The sequence below is a fragment of the Thecamonas trahens genome, assembly GCF_000142905.1.
Source record: "Thecamonas trahens ATCC 50062 unplaced genomic scaffold supercont1.17, whole genome shotgun sequence".
Classification (NCBI taxonomy): domain Eukaryota; order Apusomonadida; family Apusomonadidae; genus Thecamonas; species Thecamonas trahens.
Window position 1 is genome coordinate 182,408 of NW_013657663.1, and position 17,230 is coordinate 199,637.

General features: G+C 66.3%; 4 protein-coding genes across 4 annotated transcripts; 2 read left to right on the forward strand and 2 right to left on the reverse strand.

Moving 5' to 3' along the window:
- Nucleotides 1–127: 127 nt before the first annotated feature.
- Nucleotides 128–2,646, forward strand: AMSG_04193 (uncharacterized protein; the record flags this gene model as incomplete). The annotated part of the gene is made up of 1 exon (XM_013903522.1): nucleotides 128–2,646. The coding sequence occupies one exon, from the start codon at nucleotides 128–130 to the stop codon at nucleotides 2,513–2,515; it is 2,388 nt and encodes a 795-aa protein (XP_013758976.1). The 3' UTR covers nucleotides 2,516–2,646.
- Nucleotides 2,565–10,274, reverse strand: AMSG_04194 (uncharacterized protein; the record flags this gene model as incomplete). The annotated part of the gene is made up of 3 exons (XM_013903523.1): nucleotides 2,565–7,230; nucleotides 7,269–9,739; nucleotides 10,094–10,274. The coding sequence occupies 3 exons, from the start codon at nucleotides 10,272–10,274 to the stop codon at nucleotides 2,638–2,640; spliced, it is 7,245 nt and encodes a 2,414-aa protein (XP_013758977.1). The 3' UTR covers nucleotides 2,565–2,637.
- A 544-nt stretch (nucleotides 10,275–10,818) lies between these two features.
- On the forward strand, nucleotides 10,819–16,199 carry AMSG_04195 (uncharacterized protein; the record flags this gene model as incomplete). The annotated part of the gene is made up of 2 exons (XM_013903524.1): nucleotides 10,819–14,897; nucleotides 15,130–16,199. The coding sequence occupies 2 exons, from the start codon at nucleotides 10,819–10,821 to the stop codon at nucleotides 15,992–15,994; spliced, it is 4,944 nt and encodes a 1,647-aa protein (XP_013758978.1). The 3' UTR covers nucleotides 15,995–16,199.
- On the reverse strand, nucleotides 15,865–17,229 carry AMSG_04196 (zinc binding dehydrogenase; the record flags this gene model as incomplete). Its single annotated transcript, XM_013903525.1, has 1 exon — nucleotides 15,865–17,229. One exon carries the CDS (start codon nucleotides 17,227–17,229, stop codon nucleotides 16,006–16,008), a length of 1,224 nt encoding a protein of 407 aa, XP_013758979.1. The 3' UTR covers nucleotides 15,865–16,005.
- Between the last annotated feature and the right edge of the window lies 1 nt (nucleotide 17,230).

Sequence of the window (17,230 nt, forward strand, 5' to 3'; positions counted from 1 at the left end):
CATTTCGCTTGCCATCTGCCACAGCTGCTTCGCCTCACCGTACCCCGCCACGCACCGTTCTCCCACCAAACCTGACACCGAACACTCCTCCCCCCCTCCCCCCCCCCCTCCCCTCACCACCACCACCATGACCGACACAGCATGCACAGTCATAGAGACTCTGCACATGCGGGTGGCCGAGGGCAAGAACCTGCTCTCCTCATCGTCCCGGTTTGGTACCTCTCGTAGCCCGCCGGCGGCAAAGGTGACCGTCTCCGGCCTCGGCACCGGCGCCGTGGTGGCCACCCGGACCGCCGCGCCGTCGTGCGACCCGTTCTTCGGCGAGGAGCTGAGCCTGACCCTCGGCCCAGACACCTCGGCCGTCTTTGTCACCGTTTCGGACACAAACTCGGCCCGCCAGCTTGGTGTCGTCAAGATTCCGCTGGCGGGCCTGGCCAACAACACCGCCGTCGAGGCCTGGCACCCGCTCGCCCCCTTCCAGACCCACATCTCCGGCGAGCTGCACCTGCGCATGGCCCGCATCTCGCCCACGCTCGTTCGCGTCCTGATTATGGCTGCCGTCGGCCTCGTCGGCTCCGACAGATCGGGCCTCTCCGACCCCTACATCACCGTCCGCGCTGCAGACGCAGCCACTGCCGACCATGACATCGTTGACGCCGCCCCAACCTCGCTCTCGCTCTCCGCATTGACTTCATCCATCGCCGCCCCGGCCGCCGCCCTCATCAACCGCGCAACTCGCGTAGCTTCTCGCCGCTCTCGCTCAGTCTCAGTCGACTCGGCCTCTAGCTCTCCCGACATCCCGCCGCCGGACCGCGTCTTCTCCACAAAGGTCGTCCGCCAGACCCTCGACCCAGTCTTTGACGAAGAGTTCACCCTTGATCTTGAGGGCCTCGACCTGGCTTCTACCCGCATTGTCTTTCAGCTGTGGGACTTTGACCGAGTTGGCCATGACGACTTTCTCGGCCTCGTCGTCGTCCCGCTCTCCCACCTCGATGCCGACGGTGCTGTCCTCGACGGCTGGTTTGAGGTCCGCGACTCGCCACAGGACTCATTGCTCGCCACCTTTCGTCCCACTTCGTTTACCGGCATGCCATCTTCGACCTCGCTCGGCGCCCTCCGCCTTCGACTCCGCTACCACCGCGAGTACATCCTCCCGCTCCCCGACTACACCGCCTTTTGGATTGCCGTGCATGCCCACGATCTCGAGCCGCTCACAAGCCTTGCTGACGTCTCCCACGACCGCGATGACCTCGCTACCGCTCTCGTCAAGGCCTGGGCCGCTCAAGGTGAGCTCTACTCCCGGCTCCCGGCCGTCATCACCAACCACCTCACCAAGCACACCCCGGACCCGTCCGTCATCTTCCGCTCCAACTCGCTCGCCTCCAAAGTTATCGACATGCTCTTTCAGCTGTCAGGCGCACACTACCTCAAATCCACCCTCGAGTCCGCCGTCGCTGCCACCTACGCCGTCCCCGCTGCCGACTGGCTCGCCCCGCACTCGGCCGGCAGCATCTGGTCCTCGCAGCCTGCCCGCGCCGGCCTCGTCAAGCTCCTCAAGCGCTACCTCGGTGCCATCCTCGACTCTGCGAGCAAGCTCCCGGCTGTCTGCTCCTTTGTCCTCGCCCGTCTCCATGACTCGGCCAACGCGGTCTTTCCCAACCTTGCTCCGGCCATCGGAACTACTGCTGTCGTCGCCTTTGTCATCCTCCGCTTCCTCGCCGCAGCAATCCTCTCGCCGTCGCTCTGGCATCTCGCCCCCGACCTGCCCTCACCGCATCACGCACGCGTCTTTGCGGCGCTCTCCAAGGCCGTCATGCGTCTCGGCGCATTTACACCTTTTGACGCTTCAGCAGATCTTGCATTCCTCAACCCCGTCCTCAACGCCCATCACGAGCGCACCCGCGCCTTTCTCGCCGCCACCGCCTGCTACGCCGACGCCGCCCCGCTCGGCTCCCAGCTCGCCCGCACTCGACCGCTCGGCTCTATGCCGGCCATCAACCCCGCCCGCGAGCTCAACAAGGTTGCCGAGCATGCAGCCCTCTGCATTCCGCTTCTCCCTACAGCCTGCCGCAGCAGGCCCTGGCATCCCGAACTCCTCGCCGCCATCGACGATCTCGACGCCCGTCGCCGCAACGAGCTCCCACACCTCACGCCTCAGGACGCCGCCGATCTGTTCGCCGAAGCGGCTGCCGCCGCTACACTCGCAAGCCCACATGCTGACGCTGACGCTGACGCGCCGCCGCCGCCTATCCTCAGCCTCGAAGACATTGTCCGTCCCCGGGGCGAGGGCGCTGCTCCGCGCCGCCGTCGCAAGCGTGCTGCACGTCGACGTCGCATCGTCGCCTACCAGCTCGACGGCCAGCTCGTCCCGCCCGAGCGCCTCGCCAACCCAACCCATCATGCTAGCGACCTTGCCACTGCCTCGCTCCTCGACCGACAAATCCACTCGCTCGAGCGCGAGGTCGCCTCTGACTCGCTCACACTCGTCCATCTCAAGTCGGACCTCCCGCTTTGACTCTCGCTCAAAAACACCCACAGCGGCAGCTTGAGCAAAACACACGGCTGCGTTATGTAATGTTTACTTTGCGGCTGACGCAACGCGCCCGAGTGCCCGCATGCCTTTAGGAGGTAAACCTCTCATCGCCGCTGACTGCCCCGCGGCGCAGCCATCCGCAGCGGCACAGAGCCCGCCGACGACGTCCGCGACGCCGGCCGCGAGCTTGCCCGAGACCCGCCAGAGGCCGTTGACGGCGGCCGCCGCGGCACGCGACTGCTGCCTTGCCCAGAGTCCGACGCAGCAGAGAGTGGCCGCAACTGGTCTGGCGATACGTACGGGCCGGCGGCACCCGACGGCGAGCCCGGTGATGCCACAGGCCGCGTCAGCCCTCCCGGAAGCGCCGCAAGCTGGTTGAGCGTCGACCGCAGCACCTCGTTCTCGTGTCGCACAGCCTGCACGTCTTCCAGCAGCGCGTCGTACTTTTGCTTCCACGCCGCCCGCTCCAGCGGGAGTGACGCCTGTGCATTAGCGTCCATCGCCAGTGCACGCAGGCCCTCGACCTCTTCAAATGCCTGCTCCTTCAGCGACCGCTCCAGCTCCAGCTGCGACTTGAGCTTGCCCAACGCACGCGCACGACGCCGCCCGTCAAGCTCCACCACACGCTCCATACGTGCAACCTTGTCACGCAGCTCCACGAGCTCGCCGTCCTTGCGGTCAAGCTCCAACAGTAGCTTGTCCACATCGATGTTGCCCCACCGCTCGTACCGGTCGACCTTGGCCTGCAAGCTGTCGAGCAAGTGCGACTTGGTCACCTTCCAGTGCACAAGCGACTTCTTGTTCCGCTGCTGCAGCTCGAGATTCTTACGCAGCGTCTCCACCTCGGCCTCGGCGTTCGAGAGTGCGTTCTGCGTCGTCGCCAACAGCTGCGTCAGCATCTCCTTGTCCTGCTCCATCGTCTCGCGGATCTCAAACAGCTTCTTTGTCTTCTTCACCCGCTCGCGCTGCTCGTCGCGGATCTTCTTCTCAAACGTCTGCCGCAGCGCAATCTCCTTGAGCGTGTGCATCGTCTTGAGCTTCAGCACCGTCTTCTCCAGGTTAGTCGATACGGTCTTGAGCTTGTGCATGTCCTCCTCCAGGTCCGCAAGCTGCTGCACACGCTTCCGCTCCTGTGATGGGAGCTGCGAGATGTTGAGCAGCTTCTTCATCGAGTCTTGCTTCACCACGTGTAGCTCGTTCTGGATCTCCTGATACAGAAAGTTGCGGTACTCTTCAAAGTTGGCTCGCGTTGAGATGTACTGTGTGTACAGGTCGTGCACCAGGTCATCGTACTCTTGCTTGACCTCGTCGCGAATTTGCACAGCCTGCGCCTCCATCGCCTCCTTGAACCGCGCAAGCTCGCGGTAAATGTGCGAGATCTGACGGATGAGCTCATAGCCTTTGTCCGCAACCTCCACCTGCACCCGCGTCTTGATCTTCTTCTCGTCATCAGCTCGCAGCAGCTCCAGATGCCGCTTGTCCTGCTCTGCCACATACAGTCGGTGCCGCAGCTGCTCCACAAACTGTGCCTCTGCCACAGCCTGCCGCTCGTTCCGCTCCGCGCCCCATGTGTGCACGCGGCCGGCAAACTCATCCATCGCCTGCTGGAACACCCGTGTCGGAATGACAATGCTCGACTCGGTCACCTCGATCTGCGCCCCGCTGCTCGCCGCATCACCGCTGCCACTTGGCTCCACACGGCTGCCATGCAGCGTAAACGTGTCCATGAGCTCGCGCACGAGCCCCAGCTTGGTCCCGTAGTCCGAGTCGGAAATTTCGTGCGAGAGCAGCGCCGCACTCGCCTCTGACGTTGCAAACCGCGACGAGCCGTCGAGCGTTGCCTGCAGAGTCGCCTGCACACCACGGAGCTCGGCAGCCTGCTTGCGGATGAGCACTTCTTCCAGAGCCTCCACAAGGAGGTCCAGCTGCGCGTCGAGAAGAAACTTACGAGGCACAACTTGCTCAAGCTCCTCCATGCTTGGCGAGGCCTCACCAATGCCAGCCCCGAGCTCGAGGTCATGCTGCGGGAGCCAGTGTCCGGCCGCACGCGCAAGGAGCAGCACTTTGGGCACAATCATCGAGTGGTACGCCGCCTTGAGATCAACGTACTCGGCCGCCGTCGCCAGCGGCCCGCGTCCGAGCGCGAGAAGCAGGAACTGAGACTTGAGGTTCGTCACTACTGTCCCCTTCCGCAAGTACACAAGTTGAAGCGAGACAGCCTCCACAGGTTGCGACGTGACGTAGATGTGCGACGAGGCCAGCGCGTCGTCGAGCTCGTGCTGCAGCAAGTCAAACTCCTTCAGCACATACCGCCGATCAGCCTCGTGAAGGCCTACGAGCACATGCCCGAGCTTGCTCAGCGACGAGCCGTGCGCCGTTCCTGCAAGCGGTCCGTACCGGAGATACGCCGCGGGCACCATCGGCTCCAGGCCAGCCTCCAGCGACACACCCGAGAGCACCGCGGACTGCACCACAGCCCGCGGACCGAGAGAGACAAGTTGGCTCGTCGCCATGCTCTCCACTGCGTCAGGCACAAGCGCCAGCGTCGACTCCAGACACGAGAACGCAGAAAGCGATGCCGCCTGCGAGTCGCTCCCACTCCCGCCGTTCTCGAGGGCTGCAGCTGCCGCGGCTGCCACCACCGACGCATGCGGCGCGCTGGACGCGTCGCTCGGCTCCAGAATTGACACCAGGTCCAGATCCTTGGCCGCAACGTTTGGGATCCACTCGTCTTGCCCGTCTTCCACGTGCGGCAAGTACCACCGCAGTCGCGCTACCGGTCCCATGTTTGCCCGCTCCAGGAACGACGCAAGCGCTCGGCGCATCGCCAGCGTAAAGTGCAGCGACCACTTGGCCCGCTGCGCCTTGAAGAACCGGTACACCGCGTCTGGGTCGTCCGGCTGCGACAGCCGCGTCATCTGCGTCCGCAGCGAGTGAAGCTCTTCCAGCGCCGTCGAGTGCCCGAGGCTGGCATCGTTGTAGTGCGCGTCCGAGAGGCCCAGCCGCGAGTAAAACGAGAGCAGCGCGAGCAAACCCTCCATAGCATGGAAAATCCGCAGCGCTCGCGTGAGGCCAACCACCTCGACAGCCTGAGGCGCATGCGCGAGTAGGTACGACACCCCACGCGGCGTCGGCAGGTACCACACGTTGACCAACGCCGAGCCGTCGTCGGTGAAAAACTTGCGGTCCGACTCGGTCCCCGACGTCGGCATCCCCACGAGTGCGTCCTGCGAGGTGCCGTCCGTCCCCACGCCACACGCCACCATCGACGGCGAGAGGAACGGAATCGCGTCCCGGATCGAGAGCGAGCCGCCAAAGTTGCGCGAGCCCTCGGTGCCGGCGCCAAAGGTGTTGGTCATAAAGTCCATCGAGCTAGAGGCAAACGACGCCAGCGTTTGCTCGCACCCGATTAGCTGAACTCCGCGAGCAGACGCCTTTGCTGCTGCGTTGATGTCGTCCTGGAGCGTGCCGAGCGTAAACACGTCATAGTCGCGGTTGCCTGACCACGACGAGACCGTGGCACGGACCCGGCTGACCACGTCCTTGATTTGCGCCCGAAGCAGAACAGGATACACCGCGAGCACCACATCCGACGAGTATGATGCTATGAGCTCCGACTTGAGCTGCCGCAGCTTGTCCGGCACATCGTCTGGCTTGGCCGTCCGCAGAATGTAGCCGTATTTTTCGAGGTACGCCGCCAGCACCGTCTTGCGCGCCTGAAGTTTGACGTTGTGGACTGAGAAAAAGTCTTGCGAGACCATCGCCAACTCCTGATGCTTTGTGCGGATCAGCTCGTGGTCCTCCCGCTTCTCGGCGTCGGCCACCCGCGCTGCTGCTGCCGCCGCTCCGCCGGCCACAGAGAGGTCCAGCAGCGAGACTGCGTCTTCCGTTGCCGCCAGCTTCTCCTTCATCTTGACCGCAAACCGCCGACCGAGTAGCTCATGCCGCCGCAGCATGTGCGCCCCAATGATCGGGTCCAGAACAGCCTGGTTCGACAGCACTGCCGCCGTCAGCAGCGTCTTCTCCACAAGCTGCACTTGGAGCGCTCGTCTGAGCGCAACCAGGCCGTCCTCGTTAATGAGCCGCTTGATGCCGGCCACCGTGCTAAAGTCAAACGATGCAAAAGAAGTGTCAAACTCACCCACAGCCAGCTGCATCTGCAAGTCGAGCGTTGTCGAGACAACTTCGGTCGGATCGACCGCGTCCGACTCAACCGTCTCGCTCGCATCAGTCTTGAACGAAAACTGCTTCATCACGTTCTTGTCGAGGTCATGCCCCAGTAGCCGCGACTGGTTACGGTATAGCGTCGCCAGAATCTCGGTCTCGTACAGCGCCTCGAGCAGTCCGTCCCGCAGCCGGACAAGCTCGATCGCATTCCGGACCAGCGATGCCACGGAGAACATCGACGACTTGTTAGCTGCCCGCCGCGCCCGTGACAGCCGCAGCAAGTCCTTTGTCGACGAGCCCAGCCCGCCAAGCCTGTTGCGATCCGCCTCTCCACTGCTGAGCGACTCCATGGCCTTGGCCTGCTGCGCTGTCGCGTCAGCCGACACAGACCGCACAATCGTCTCCAGCCGCGCCGCATCGTCGCAAAGTGTACCGCCGAGCATGGACAGCGCGTCGTCGAGCTGGTCATGTGCGCGTTCCTCCTCTTCCAGCAGCGCCCACTCGACAAGAAGCTTCTTGAGAATGACGTGCTTGAGCGCAGCAGAGAAGACCGGCGACGAGACCCGACAGAGCCGGGCGCTAGCTGGGTGTAAAACTCGGTGAGCACGCTGTGGATGCGTGCCGCGAGTGCAGGCAGCCTGGTCAGCTCGTAGAGATGCGGCACAAACTCGAACGGGTGCAGCGCTGTCGGCGTCGTAGGCGTCACGTGGATGTATGCATGTCGCGCCGCGACGTCGTCGGGGAAGCCCGGCATCGACGTGCCGACTGCATTCGCCTCCGAGTGCACAAACGCCACATACTGCCGCTCGTCGCGGATGAGCGCGTCGGTCATCTCCGAGATGAGCCGGGTGTGAAGCTCGACGTTGACAATGCTGGCTGCATACGACTCGGCAAAGTACTCGGCATCCATGTCAAGGTCCGGCCGACTTGCGAGCAAGTCCACAATGACTTGCGCCACCTTGGCCACGCCCTCGGGATCGGGCGTGCACTCGTAGATGTGGAGATAGGCATTGACCAGCTCGGCCTTGGCCTGGGTGAACCACAGCTCCGACTCGTATAGATCGCCGAGGACTGCGAGGGCATCGACAGTCGCAAGCTTGTCGGCGCCATCTTCCGGCCCGCTCCCGCCGTGCTCGGCGTTGGTTCCGCTACCGGCTCCTGCACGCCCGCCGCCGCGTCGCCCGCTTTGGGCCTCGAACCGAGCGTCCGCGTCGCGCGACATGTAGTGCGAGCCGACCGCCACCAACTCCTCCTCGATATTGGACAAGTCGGTTAAGGCGGCATCGTACATGACGTACACGCCCGAGGAGTCGAGCACACGCAGATGTGTGGCCCACCGCCCGGTGTGTGCCCGGGTCGGCGGTTCGTCGAGATTGGGTGGCATCACATGCAGCGCACCCGTCGAGACGTGCTCGCCGGACGCGTTGCGGACGACAAACGAGTCGATGCCTGCCGCGTCGTCAGCCCCGGATCCCGACCCAACCCTTTCGCTCGCCATGGCGCGTGCGTCGACGGTAAGCCGCCGCTCGACGGCCCGGAGGTAGTTGAGAAGATGCAAGAGCTCCAGCCGCTGCTGGCGGGCGCGGATGTGCCGGAGGTAGTAGAACGAGAGGAGCTTGGACGGAGCAAGGAAGTTGTGCGAGTCTTGATCCAGCGCGCCCTGTGGCGGCGGCGTCGGTGGCTGCAGGGTGTACTCGGTGTTGTCGTAGCGGACACGGGCTCCCGACGAGCCACCCCCATCAACAATGGACAGCCCTAGCGCCCGCCGAGTGTGGTCTTCCATCAACCGGCGCAGTCGCTTGGCCGTCTCCTCGACGTCGCCCATGGCCAGGTTGGCAGCTTCGGCCTGGAGCCCGGGATGGATGTCGACCGAGCCAAAGATGCGCGCGGCCTGCTGGAGCTGCGTCGGCTCGGGCGTGGGGGTGAACGGCACATCGTCGAGCCAGTCGGCAGTCTTGACGTGGACGGTGTTCTCGTCGATGGTGAGCGAGTCCGCGACTCGCTGCGGAACTGCGAGCTTGTCAAACGAGAACTTTTCCTCGAGATGGAGCTGCGCAAACTTGACCGACGCGTCGTAGGCTGGAAAGTAGGCGTCCACCTCTTGGAGGACAAATACCGTCTGGAACTTCTTGTTGGCGATCCAGAGGAACTCGTGACCGTCCATGCCCTCAAGGTTGACGTCGAGCTCCCAGAAGTCACGCAGCTCGGCGAGCTGTGCGTCCATGTGGGCCCGGTGGGTGATCATGAGCGGCATGCTATGGGCGTTGATCAGATGCTCGTGCCTCTCTGTCTCTGAGAGGGTAAACGTGTGCTTGATGACGGCCGCAAGCCGCGAGGTCCGCAGCAGCTCGTGCGCGTCCTCGAACATCGACGTCCGCTGCGAGTGGGTGAGCCAGGTGGCCTTGGCGAGGAGGCGATGAATCCGTGATGAAATGCGGTTGTGGTGGACGAGCCACCGCAGGTACATCATCAGCTCCGCCTCTTCGACCACCACCGGCGGCGCCCGAGCCGATGCGCTCGCGCTGCCAGCCTCTGCTCCGGCTCCGCCCGGCGTGGCCAGCCCAGCCTTGGCCGGCGAGCTGCTGGATCCAGCCGCATCAAGCGACGGCGTCGGCCGGTCCGGCGTTCGCGGCGTCGCGGCTTCGTCGCCGCCGCCAGTGCTCCGTGACGGGCTCCTAGACGTGCTCGTCGACGTGGCCGGCGTTGCACCGAGCCCCAGCGCACGCTCGCGGGCCGCAATCTGCGGCTCCAGTCGCGCAAGCATGTCGAGAACAGCCTGGCGCTCGTTGGCAATGGACGCCAGCCGCGCCCGGAAGACCGGCATCAGCTCGGAGAGCTTGTCGGCCGGTACATCAAAGCTGGCCCATCGCGCGTGATGCCGAGCCTCTTTGACATCCAGCATGCGCGAGTACTGCTTGAGAAAAGTTGCGATCAGGGCAGGCATGTCTGCGTCGAGCTCATATCGGCGCTTTCCAGCCCACGCCACCTCGTTGCGCAAGACATCAGCCTGGACCACCAGCGGCGACATGTCGGGCAGCACTGCCAACCGTGCAATCTCCAGGTCACGTTCCGATCGCAGCTGCTCCGGGTGTGGAAGCTGTCATTTCCGCCATGAACATACGCAAGGGTGAGTATGGGTGACCAGAGAGTGAGTGAGTAAGGTTCCAGGGGTTGGGGTTGGGGGGGGTTGGGGGGGGGTTGGGGGGGGGGGGCGTTGGAGAGGAATTTTGGCGCGGAGTGTGGCGCGGGTGAGACAAAGCCAGAGGAGGCGTACCTTGTAGGGGACAGGGAGGGCGAGAGGGACGGGGCCAAGAGTACTATCACCCGGAGAAGGGCTTGGAGGAGGGGAGGATGTCGAGGTAGCCGGTAGGGCGCGACCGTATGTTGCCCTACGCGCACGCTCGAGCTGGTAGCAGTCGTCAAGGAGGTGCTCCAGGTCCAGCTCGGCCACTCTCGTCCGGAAGGACCGATCGTCGGCGACGTTACCAAACGACAGCGACGACGGGTAGCGGGCATGGTACTGCTCGATACGCGCATGCTCCTCGGACAGTGCCGTGGCAGCTGCGTCGGTCATGCCCTTTTGAGCAAAGGGGGATGTGGGTGAGAGTGAGGTGGGGAAGTCGACTGGTGGAGGAGGTCGAGGTCGAGGTTGAGCTCGAGCTGGTCCGTAGCCGTGTGGCGGGTGGTGGTTGGCTGGGTGGCAGTGGCAGTGGCAGTGGCAGTGGCAGCAGGTGGCGGCGGTTGCTGGGTGGCAGTGGCTGTTGCCGCTCCTCCAACCGACCGACCGACGGCAACGGGTGGCAGTAAGGCAGGCCGAGGGGAGTGCGAGTGCCACAGAGTCAACCACACTGCTCACTGGGCCTTGCTGCTGGACTGTGCACTTGGGGCGTGCCAGTCGAGAAACAGAGGGTGCCGTTATGAGCATGCCAATCAAGGTTTTGCGGTGTACGGTGTGAGCTTGGGTGCGAGGGTGGAGGCGGGTGGGGGGGGGGGGGGGGGAGGCGGTTTGTGTTTGCTCCTGCGGGCATGGCCAGGGGCGGCTCTGGCCATGGTGTGCTACCACGGACTGGGTCGAGCTACTCACAGAGCGTGCGGTTGTTGATGGGGGGGTGGGGGGGATGGTAGCGCCAACGCCACCGCGGCCGCATGCGCAGCAGGAGGAGTCGGGCACGGTTGCAGGCCCTACACTGACGTCGCGGGCACTGGTCGACATGCGTCCGGCCGGTCTGCCGTCAGACCAGATCCAACGGTCGGCTGTGGTGTTTATGGACTCGGGCTCGTCGTCGGGCTCGCCGCCACTGCGGCGGCGTCAAAGGCCCCGGGCTCGCCAGGCCCAGGCCGGGCCGCGGAAAGAGCGTAGCGGGAGCTCGGCCTCGGGCTCGCCCGGCCCGCTCCCGCCGCCGGGCTACAAGACCTTCTACTTTTCGCTCGAGCCGCCGCAGGTCGTCCACCGCGACGCCTCGCCGCATGTGCCAGAGACGCTGGTACGGACCAGGGTGCGCAAGCGGGTCAAGACCCGCCGCAGAGTCGAACCGCAAGTCTCCGCGCCGCCTGCCACTCCGCCGCCCGCCAACAACGGCAACGCCACCGCGTCCGGCTCAAACTCGGATTCACCGTCCGGTAAGCTCTCTATCGAAGATCTCGAGCCGTTTCTGCACGCTCGCCTGCCTGTGCCGTCGGCGCCGCACGCGCAGGACGATCTCTATCCGCACCTGCTCGGGCTCGACCGCGAGATCCTCTTCCGCATCCTCCACTCGCTTGGAGTCCGGGATCTGGAGGCCTTGGCACTCACCTGCCTCCCTCTCAATCTGTTTATCACCCAGCATGCGCCGCTGTGGCGAGTCAAGGCCCATGCCCTCGATCGCGCGCTAGACGATGCGACTCGGCCACCGGCGCCGCCGACTCATGCGCCGCCGTCGCACGCCGACTTGCTATCGGGCTCGCAGTCTGGAACGCCGACGTCAGACTCGGGCTCGGACGAGTACGACTACTCGGGATATGACGAGTACGACGAGCCGGATTCGGACGGGCTGCTCTCGCCCAAAGCTGCCGCCGCTCTCCAGATCCGTGAGCTGAAGACCCAAGTCCAGCAGCTACAAGCTGACCTCGTCGTCGAGCGGACGGCTCGCGAACATGCTGTAAGCCGACTTGAGGCCAGTGGCGCGCAGAGCGGCGATAGCGATGACGCGCAAGCCGTCGCTGTCGCTCGCACCGCGGAGTTGGAGGCCAAGGTCGAGGCCATGCACTCTGCTGCCGAGGAGCGGGACCAGCGGTTGCTGGCGCTTGCGTCACAGCTGGGCGCGGCAAAGCGGGTTGCGCGTGAGCTCGAGGCCGAGCTTGTCGCCGCCAATGAGGCTGCTGCCGCTCGCGAGGCTGAGTTAGTTGCCCAGCTCGAGGCCGAGCGCAATGGCCGTGCCCGCGCAGTTGCTGTTGCCGCCGCCACCGCTGAAGCTGCTGCTGCCGATGAGGAGCACCTGTCGGCAACGCTTGATGAGCGGCTTTCGGCGGCACACCGGGCGAGGCTGAATGCCGAGGACGCAGCGGCGAGTGCAGAGGCCGAGGCAGCTGCCAGCCGTGCCGACGCTGACGCGGCCCGCGAGGCAGCGGCGCGGCTGACACAGGAAGCCACGGTCCGCGACAGCCAGCTGGCATCGCTCCGCCGCATGAACACGGAGCTCGAAGCTGTGCTCGTCGAGATGAGCGGCGACGCCGGAGGCCTGGGGCCGCGCGATGTGGCGGTCCTCCGGTCGTCGGTGGCTTCGCTCCGGGCGGCGCACAGCGAGCTGAGCGCTGATGCTCAGGAGCTTGCTGCGTTGCACGCTGAGGCTCTGGCGCAAATGGGTGCATCGCTCGGGGCGCTGGCAGCATCACACGACAACGAGCTGGTCAGCCTCCGATCGTCCCTCGCCTCGCTGGTTGAGCTCGTTGATGTCAACGATGGTGCCAGCAGCAGGCCAGGCTCGCCGTCTCCGGCCAACTCGGAGGCTGTACGGGCGATGATGGTCATTGCCCAGCTCGAAGAGCGCAACGAGCGGCTGGAAGCCGAGCTAGAGGCCTCGCGCCTGCTTGTCTCGCAGCACATGGCGCATCTGGAGAGCCAGAACGCAGCGCAGGCTGTTGATCAAGAGCGGCTGGTCGCTCTAGCAGCGCGTCTCGCCGAGCTCGAGGCCGAACTCGAAGAGACATCGGTGGCGCTGGCGGCCGAGACCCAACGGTGCGTGGCGCTAGAAAACTCGTCGACCTCGTCGCAGCTGGCGGCGTCGTACTCGCTACTCCAGGAGCAAAACGAGGCGCTGGAGAACGAGCACGCACTGGTGGTGAGAGAGCTTCAGGCCGAACGCTCGGCTGCAGCCACGTTGAGCGAAGAGCTCGTCGCGCTCCGCACCCGTGCCGAGACTGCCGAGGAGGCGGTGTCACGCGAGCAAGCCGCTCGCACCACTGCCGCCAACGAGGCCGAGATGGAGCTGGGCGCGGCCCGGGTTCGCATTGCGGAGCTGGAGGATCTTGCTGCCGAGTTGCCTGCGCTCCGCGAGGCCGCAGTCAAGGTTATTGAGCTGGAGACCCAAGTGCTCGAGGTCGAGGCTGAGGTTGAGGCCAAAGCGGCCAAAGCCAGCGAGTACAAGACCAAGCTCAAGGCCAAGAAGAAGGAGGTCAAGGCGCTGGACAAGGAACTCGCCGAGCTTCGCGAGCAGCACGCGCTCGAGTCTGAAGAGCACGTTGCGGCGTTGGCAGCGGCGCAACAGGCCGCCGAGCAGCGGGCCGCCGCCGCCGAGGCTGCCGCCGCTGCCGAGCGTGAGTCGGGCAAGGCCGCAGCGGCCGCGGCGCTCGTCGACCACATGGTGGAGATGGCGGCGGCGCAGGCGGCGGCGAGCGAGATGCAAGCCGCAGCGGTGGCGACCGCAGTGGCCGAGGGCGAGGCCGCTGTTGCCGCAATCCGCGATGAGCTCCTCCTCTCGCAGTCGATGCTGATGACCGCCGAGAGCAACGGGCGGGAAGAAGGCGAGGCGACAGCGGCAGCGACGGTGGCCGCGCTTCGGACTGAGGTCTTTGAGCTGGCGCGCGAGGCCGATGCGCTGCGTGCAGAGCGGACCAAGGCCGAGGCCGAGGTGGTCACTGTTGGCAAGACCGTGGTCGAGCTGCGGGAGCAGGTGGCGATGATGCACAAGGAGCTCATTGCGCTCAGCGATGCTGCCGAGGCCGCCGAAGCCAGCAAGGCCGAGGCCGAGCGGCTGCTCTCGGTCCGCAACGACGAGGTGGCCGACAAGGTGGCCGAGCTCGAGACGGCATCGCAGCTCATGGATCAGCTCCGTGAGCGGCTGGTGGGCACTGTGGCCAAGTCGCGCGAGATGGAGAGCGCGCTGCGGGACGTCGACCATGAGCGGACCGCACTGCGGCAGCGGGCGGCGGAGCTGGATGCCAAGCTGGCAGAAGAGCGGGCGTCGGCGACATGCCCGTCCGCCCGTGAAGAGGCGCTGGCGGCCGAGCTCATCCAGACCAAGAAGGCGCTGGCGAGCCGGCTGCAGCAGCTCGGCGAGGCGCGGTCAAAGGTCGTCCGCCTCTCGAAGAGGGTGAGCGACGGCGAGGCGGCCGCAACAGCGAGGGAGGCCCATCTTGAGTCCTCGGTCTCGGCGCTGAGCCACGAGCGTGACCGGCTGGCGAGCGCATGCGCCGAGTCGGCGCGCAAGATGACGAGCCTTCAGGCGCGGATCGACGAGCTGGAGGTTGTCGTCGGGTCGGGCCAGCTGGCGTCGAGCGCTCGGATGAGCGAGCAGCTTCGCGCTGAGGCCGAGGCGCGTCAGGCGGCCGAGGCTGCGCTGGACAGCGCGCAGGCCGAGCTGGCACATGTGCAAGCAGAGGCGCGGGAGGCGCGGGAGTTGCGCCGCGAAGTTGCGCTGCGCGAGGAGCAGCTCCAGCGGGCGACGGCACTGCTCAACGCATCGCGCTCGCCGAGCCCCGTCCAGCGGGTCCGCACCGGCGACCGGCACGGTCACGGCGTGAGCACCGACGACGAGAAGCGGCTTGTGCTCTCGTACGCGCGGTACCAGGACACACTGGCCGACGGGCTGGTCGGTGACGGCTCCGAGTCAGTGGCACTCATGGTGCGCCGGCTGCACGAGCTCGGATGGACCCGTCCCCAGCTCGAAGTTGTCCACGCGCTTGCCGCCGATGCCGGCATGCTCGGCGACGCCGACTCGCCGTCGCGACCGCGCGAAAGCACTCCGCCTCGGCCGCACCCACACCCCACACCAGAACGCGCCTGGTAGAGAGGCTTGTTCGGTTAAAGAGAGAAAGGCAGCGTAGCGTTTGAGCGAGACGCGCGCCTGCGGTCGCCGACGTGCCGTGTCGCCAGTTGGCCGGCCGGCCGTCACCCGGCGGCACTCGACTCGCAGTAGAGGCCGAACAAGGCGGCAGAGGCAGCGGGCGGGCAGCGGAGAGACGGAAGACATGGTGGTGTACGGCTTTGCCATGCACGACGTGGAGAGTGGTATGCCTGTGGCCTGGCAGTTCTACACGCCCGAGGGCAACAACGAGCACGCGCCCGAGCGCCTTCGCTACCTCACGGCCCGAGTCACAGGCGCCGTCCGCTTCGACCTCGCCTGCGCTGCCTTTGACGCCGGCGCTGAGCTGGGCGATGGTGCTGCGAGCGGCGCAGGCGGCGCGGGCGGTGCGGGCGTAGGCGATGGCGGCGGCCCGAGCGGAGCTGGCGATGGCGGGGGCAACGCGGGTGGGAGCGCCGTGGGCGGGAGCGGTGGCGGCGGCGGCGGCGACGACGGCGACGGTGGAGGCGGGAGCGGCGCGGGAGGGGCAAGTGGAGGTCAGGGGCTGGATCGGCGAGTGATCGACGTGGTAGCACGCGGGGCAGGCCAGCTGGGCGCACTGGGCGCGGTGAGCGAGGGTGACGTCGACGCGGTCATGGGCGCGACGGGCCCGTTGAAGCTGGTCGGCGTCTCGTCGGGCGGCTTTCGGCTCGGCGGCGACGGGAGGCTGGTGCCGGCGGACGCCGTGGTGGTGTGGCGGCGAGTCAACAAGGTGGCGTTCTCGCTGGTGGTCTTTGCCGACGAGAACATGCGTGCGGCAACGACGTTCCTCCGCACCTTTTCGCTCATCCTCGCCGAGCACTTTAAGAGCGACAAGCTGACCGAGACGCCGGCGGAGCTGCTTGCCCGGCCGGATGAGGTCCTGACGCTTCTGATGTACCAGCTGCCGTGTGGCCAGCTGATGACGACGACAGTGCACACGGCGCGGCACCTCAAGAAGGAGGCCGAGTTTCTGCTCAACGCCGGCGGCAAGTGAGAAGCGCTGCGTCAGGCACGCTCCCGCTCAAAGGTGATGAGGGTCTTGCCGGGGCCGGAGCCGGTCGAGGCGTCGAGCGTGCGGAAGGCGGCGACGACGGCGTCAAGGGCGGCGCGCTCAGCGGACGAGGCTGATGGTGGGCTTTCAGTCGGCGACGCGTCGGGTATGCTCTCAAAGGGGCCAAATGTAAAGAGGGAGTCCGTGGTGTGCGGGAGCGGGGTGAGCTGTCCGGTGGCGACGCTGTCGAGCAGGCTCGCCAGTCCGGGCCCCGATGGGTGGAACAGTACCCAGTCGTAGTCAAAGCCTGCGGCGCGGGCGGCGAGCTTGGAGGCTGCAAGATCAAAGGCAGCGAGCGCACCGCCAATCGCCACCCCGCCCTCGTCGGTCAGACGCGGCAGCGGGCCGTTGAGGGTGGCGTAGGCGCGGGCGCGGCCCGAGGCCCGCGGCGGGAGCTGCGCCGACGAGCCACGGCCCATGGCGGCCAAGTAGCGGTCCTCATCGGCGGCGGCGGCGTTGATAGTGACGTGCGAGGCAGCAATGGCGTCGTCGATGGCGGCCGCATCGGACGGCTCGTCGTAGGCGAGGAGGGTGACGTCGCCGAGCAGCGGCGCGACCGCGTCGAGTGAGGCGCGCGAGGCGACGGCGACCACCGAATCTGAGCCGCGCAGCTGCGCGAGCTGGACGGCGAGGACGCCGACCGGGCCGGATGCGCCAGCAACAACGACGGCGTCGCCGGCGCCGACTCGCGTGACCTCGTCGACCGCAGCGAGCGCAGTGAGCCCCGCGTACGGCAGCGCGGCGGCGGTGAGGGTATCGACCGACGACGGAACCGGCGCGGCGCACGCTACCGGCACAACAATGTCCTCGGCAAGCGCACCGGGCCAGGCGACCGGCAGAGCAAAGGCGAGGCGCTGCGCCGGGGCGGCGGCAGGCGATGACAACGATGACGGCGAGGGAGCCGCGAGCGCCACGCCCTCGCGGCCGGGCACATGGGCATGGGCGGAAGCGGAGGCATCACCGGAGGCAAGGCCCGGAGCAGAAAGCGAGCGTGCTGATCGAGCAACGGCGAGCAGATTGCCGGCGTACCCGTCGAGCCTGCGTGCGTCAAAGGCGTTGAGGCCGACCACCAGCGGGCGGAGGGCCAGGGCTGAGGCTGGCGGGGTCGGCGGGCGCGGGGTGCGGACCAGGCGCAGGCCACGCAGCCCCGTGGGGGCGATAGAGCGGACCGTACGCATG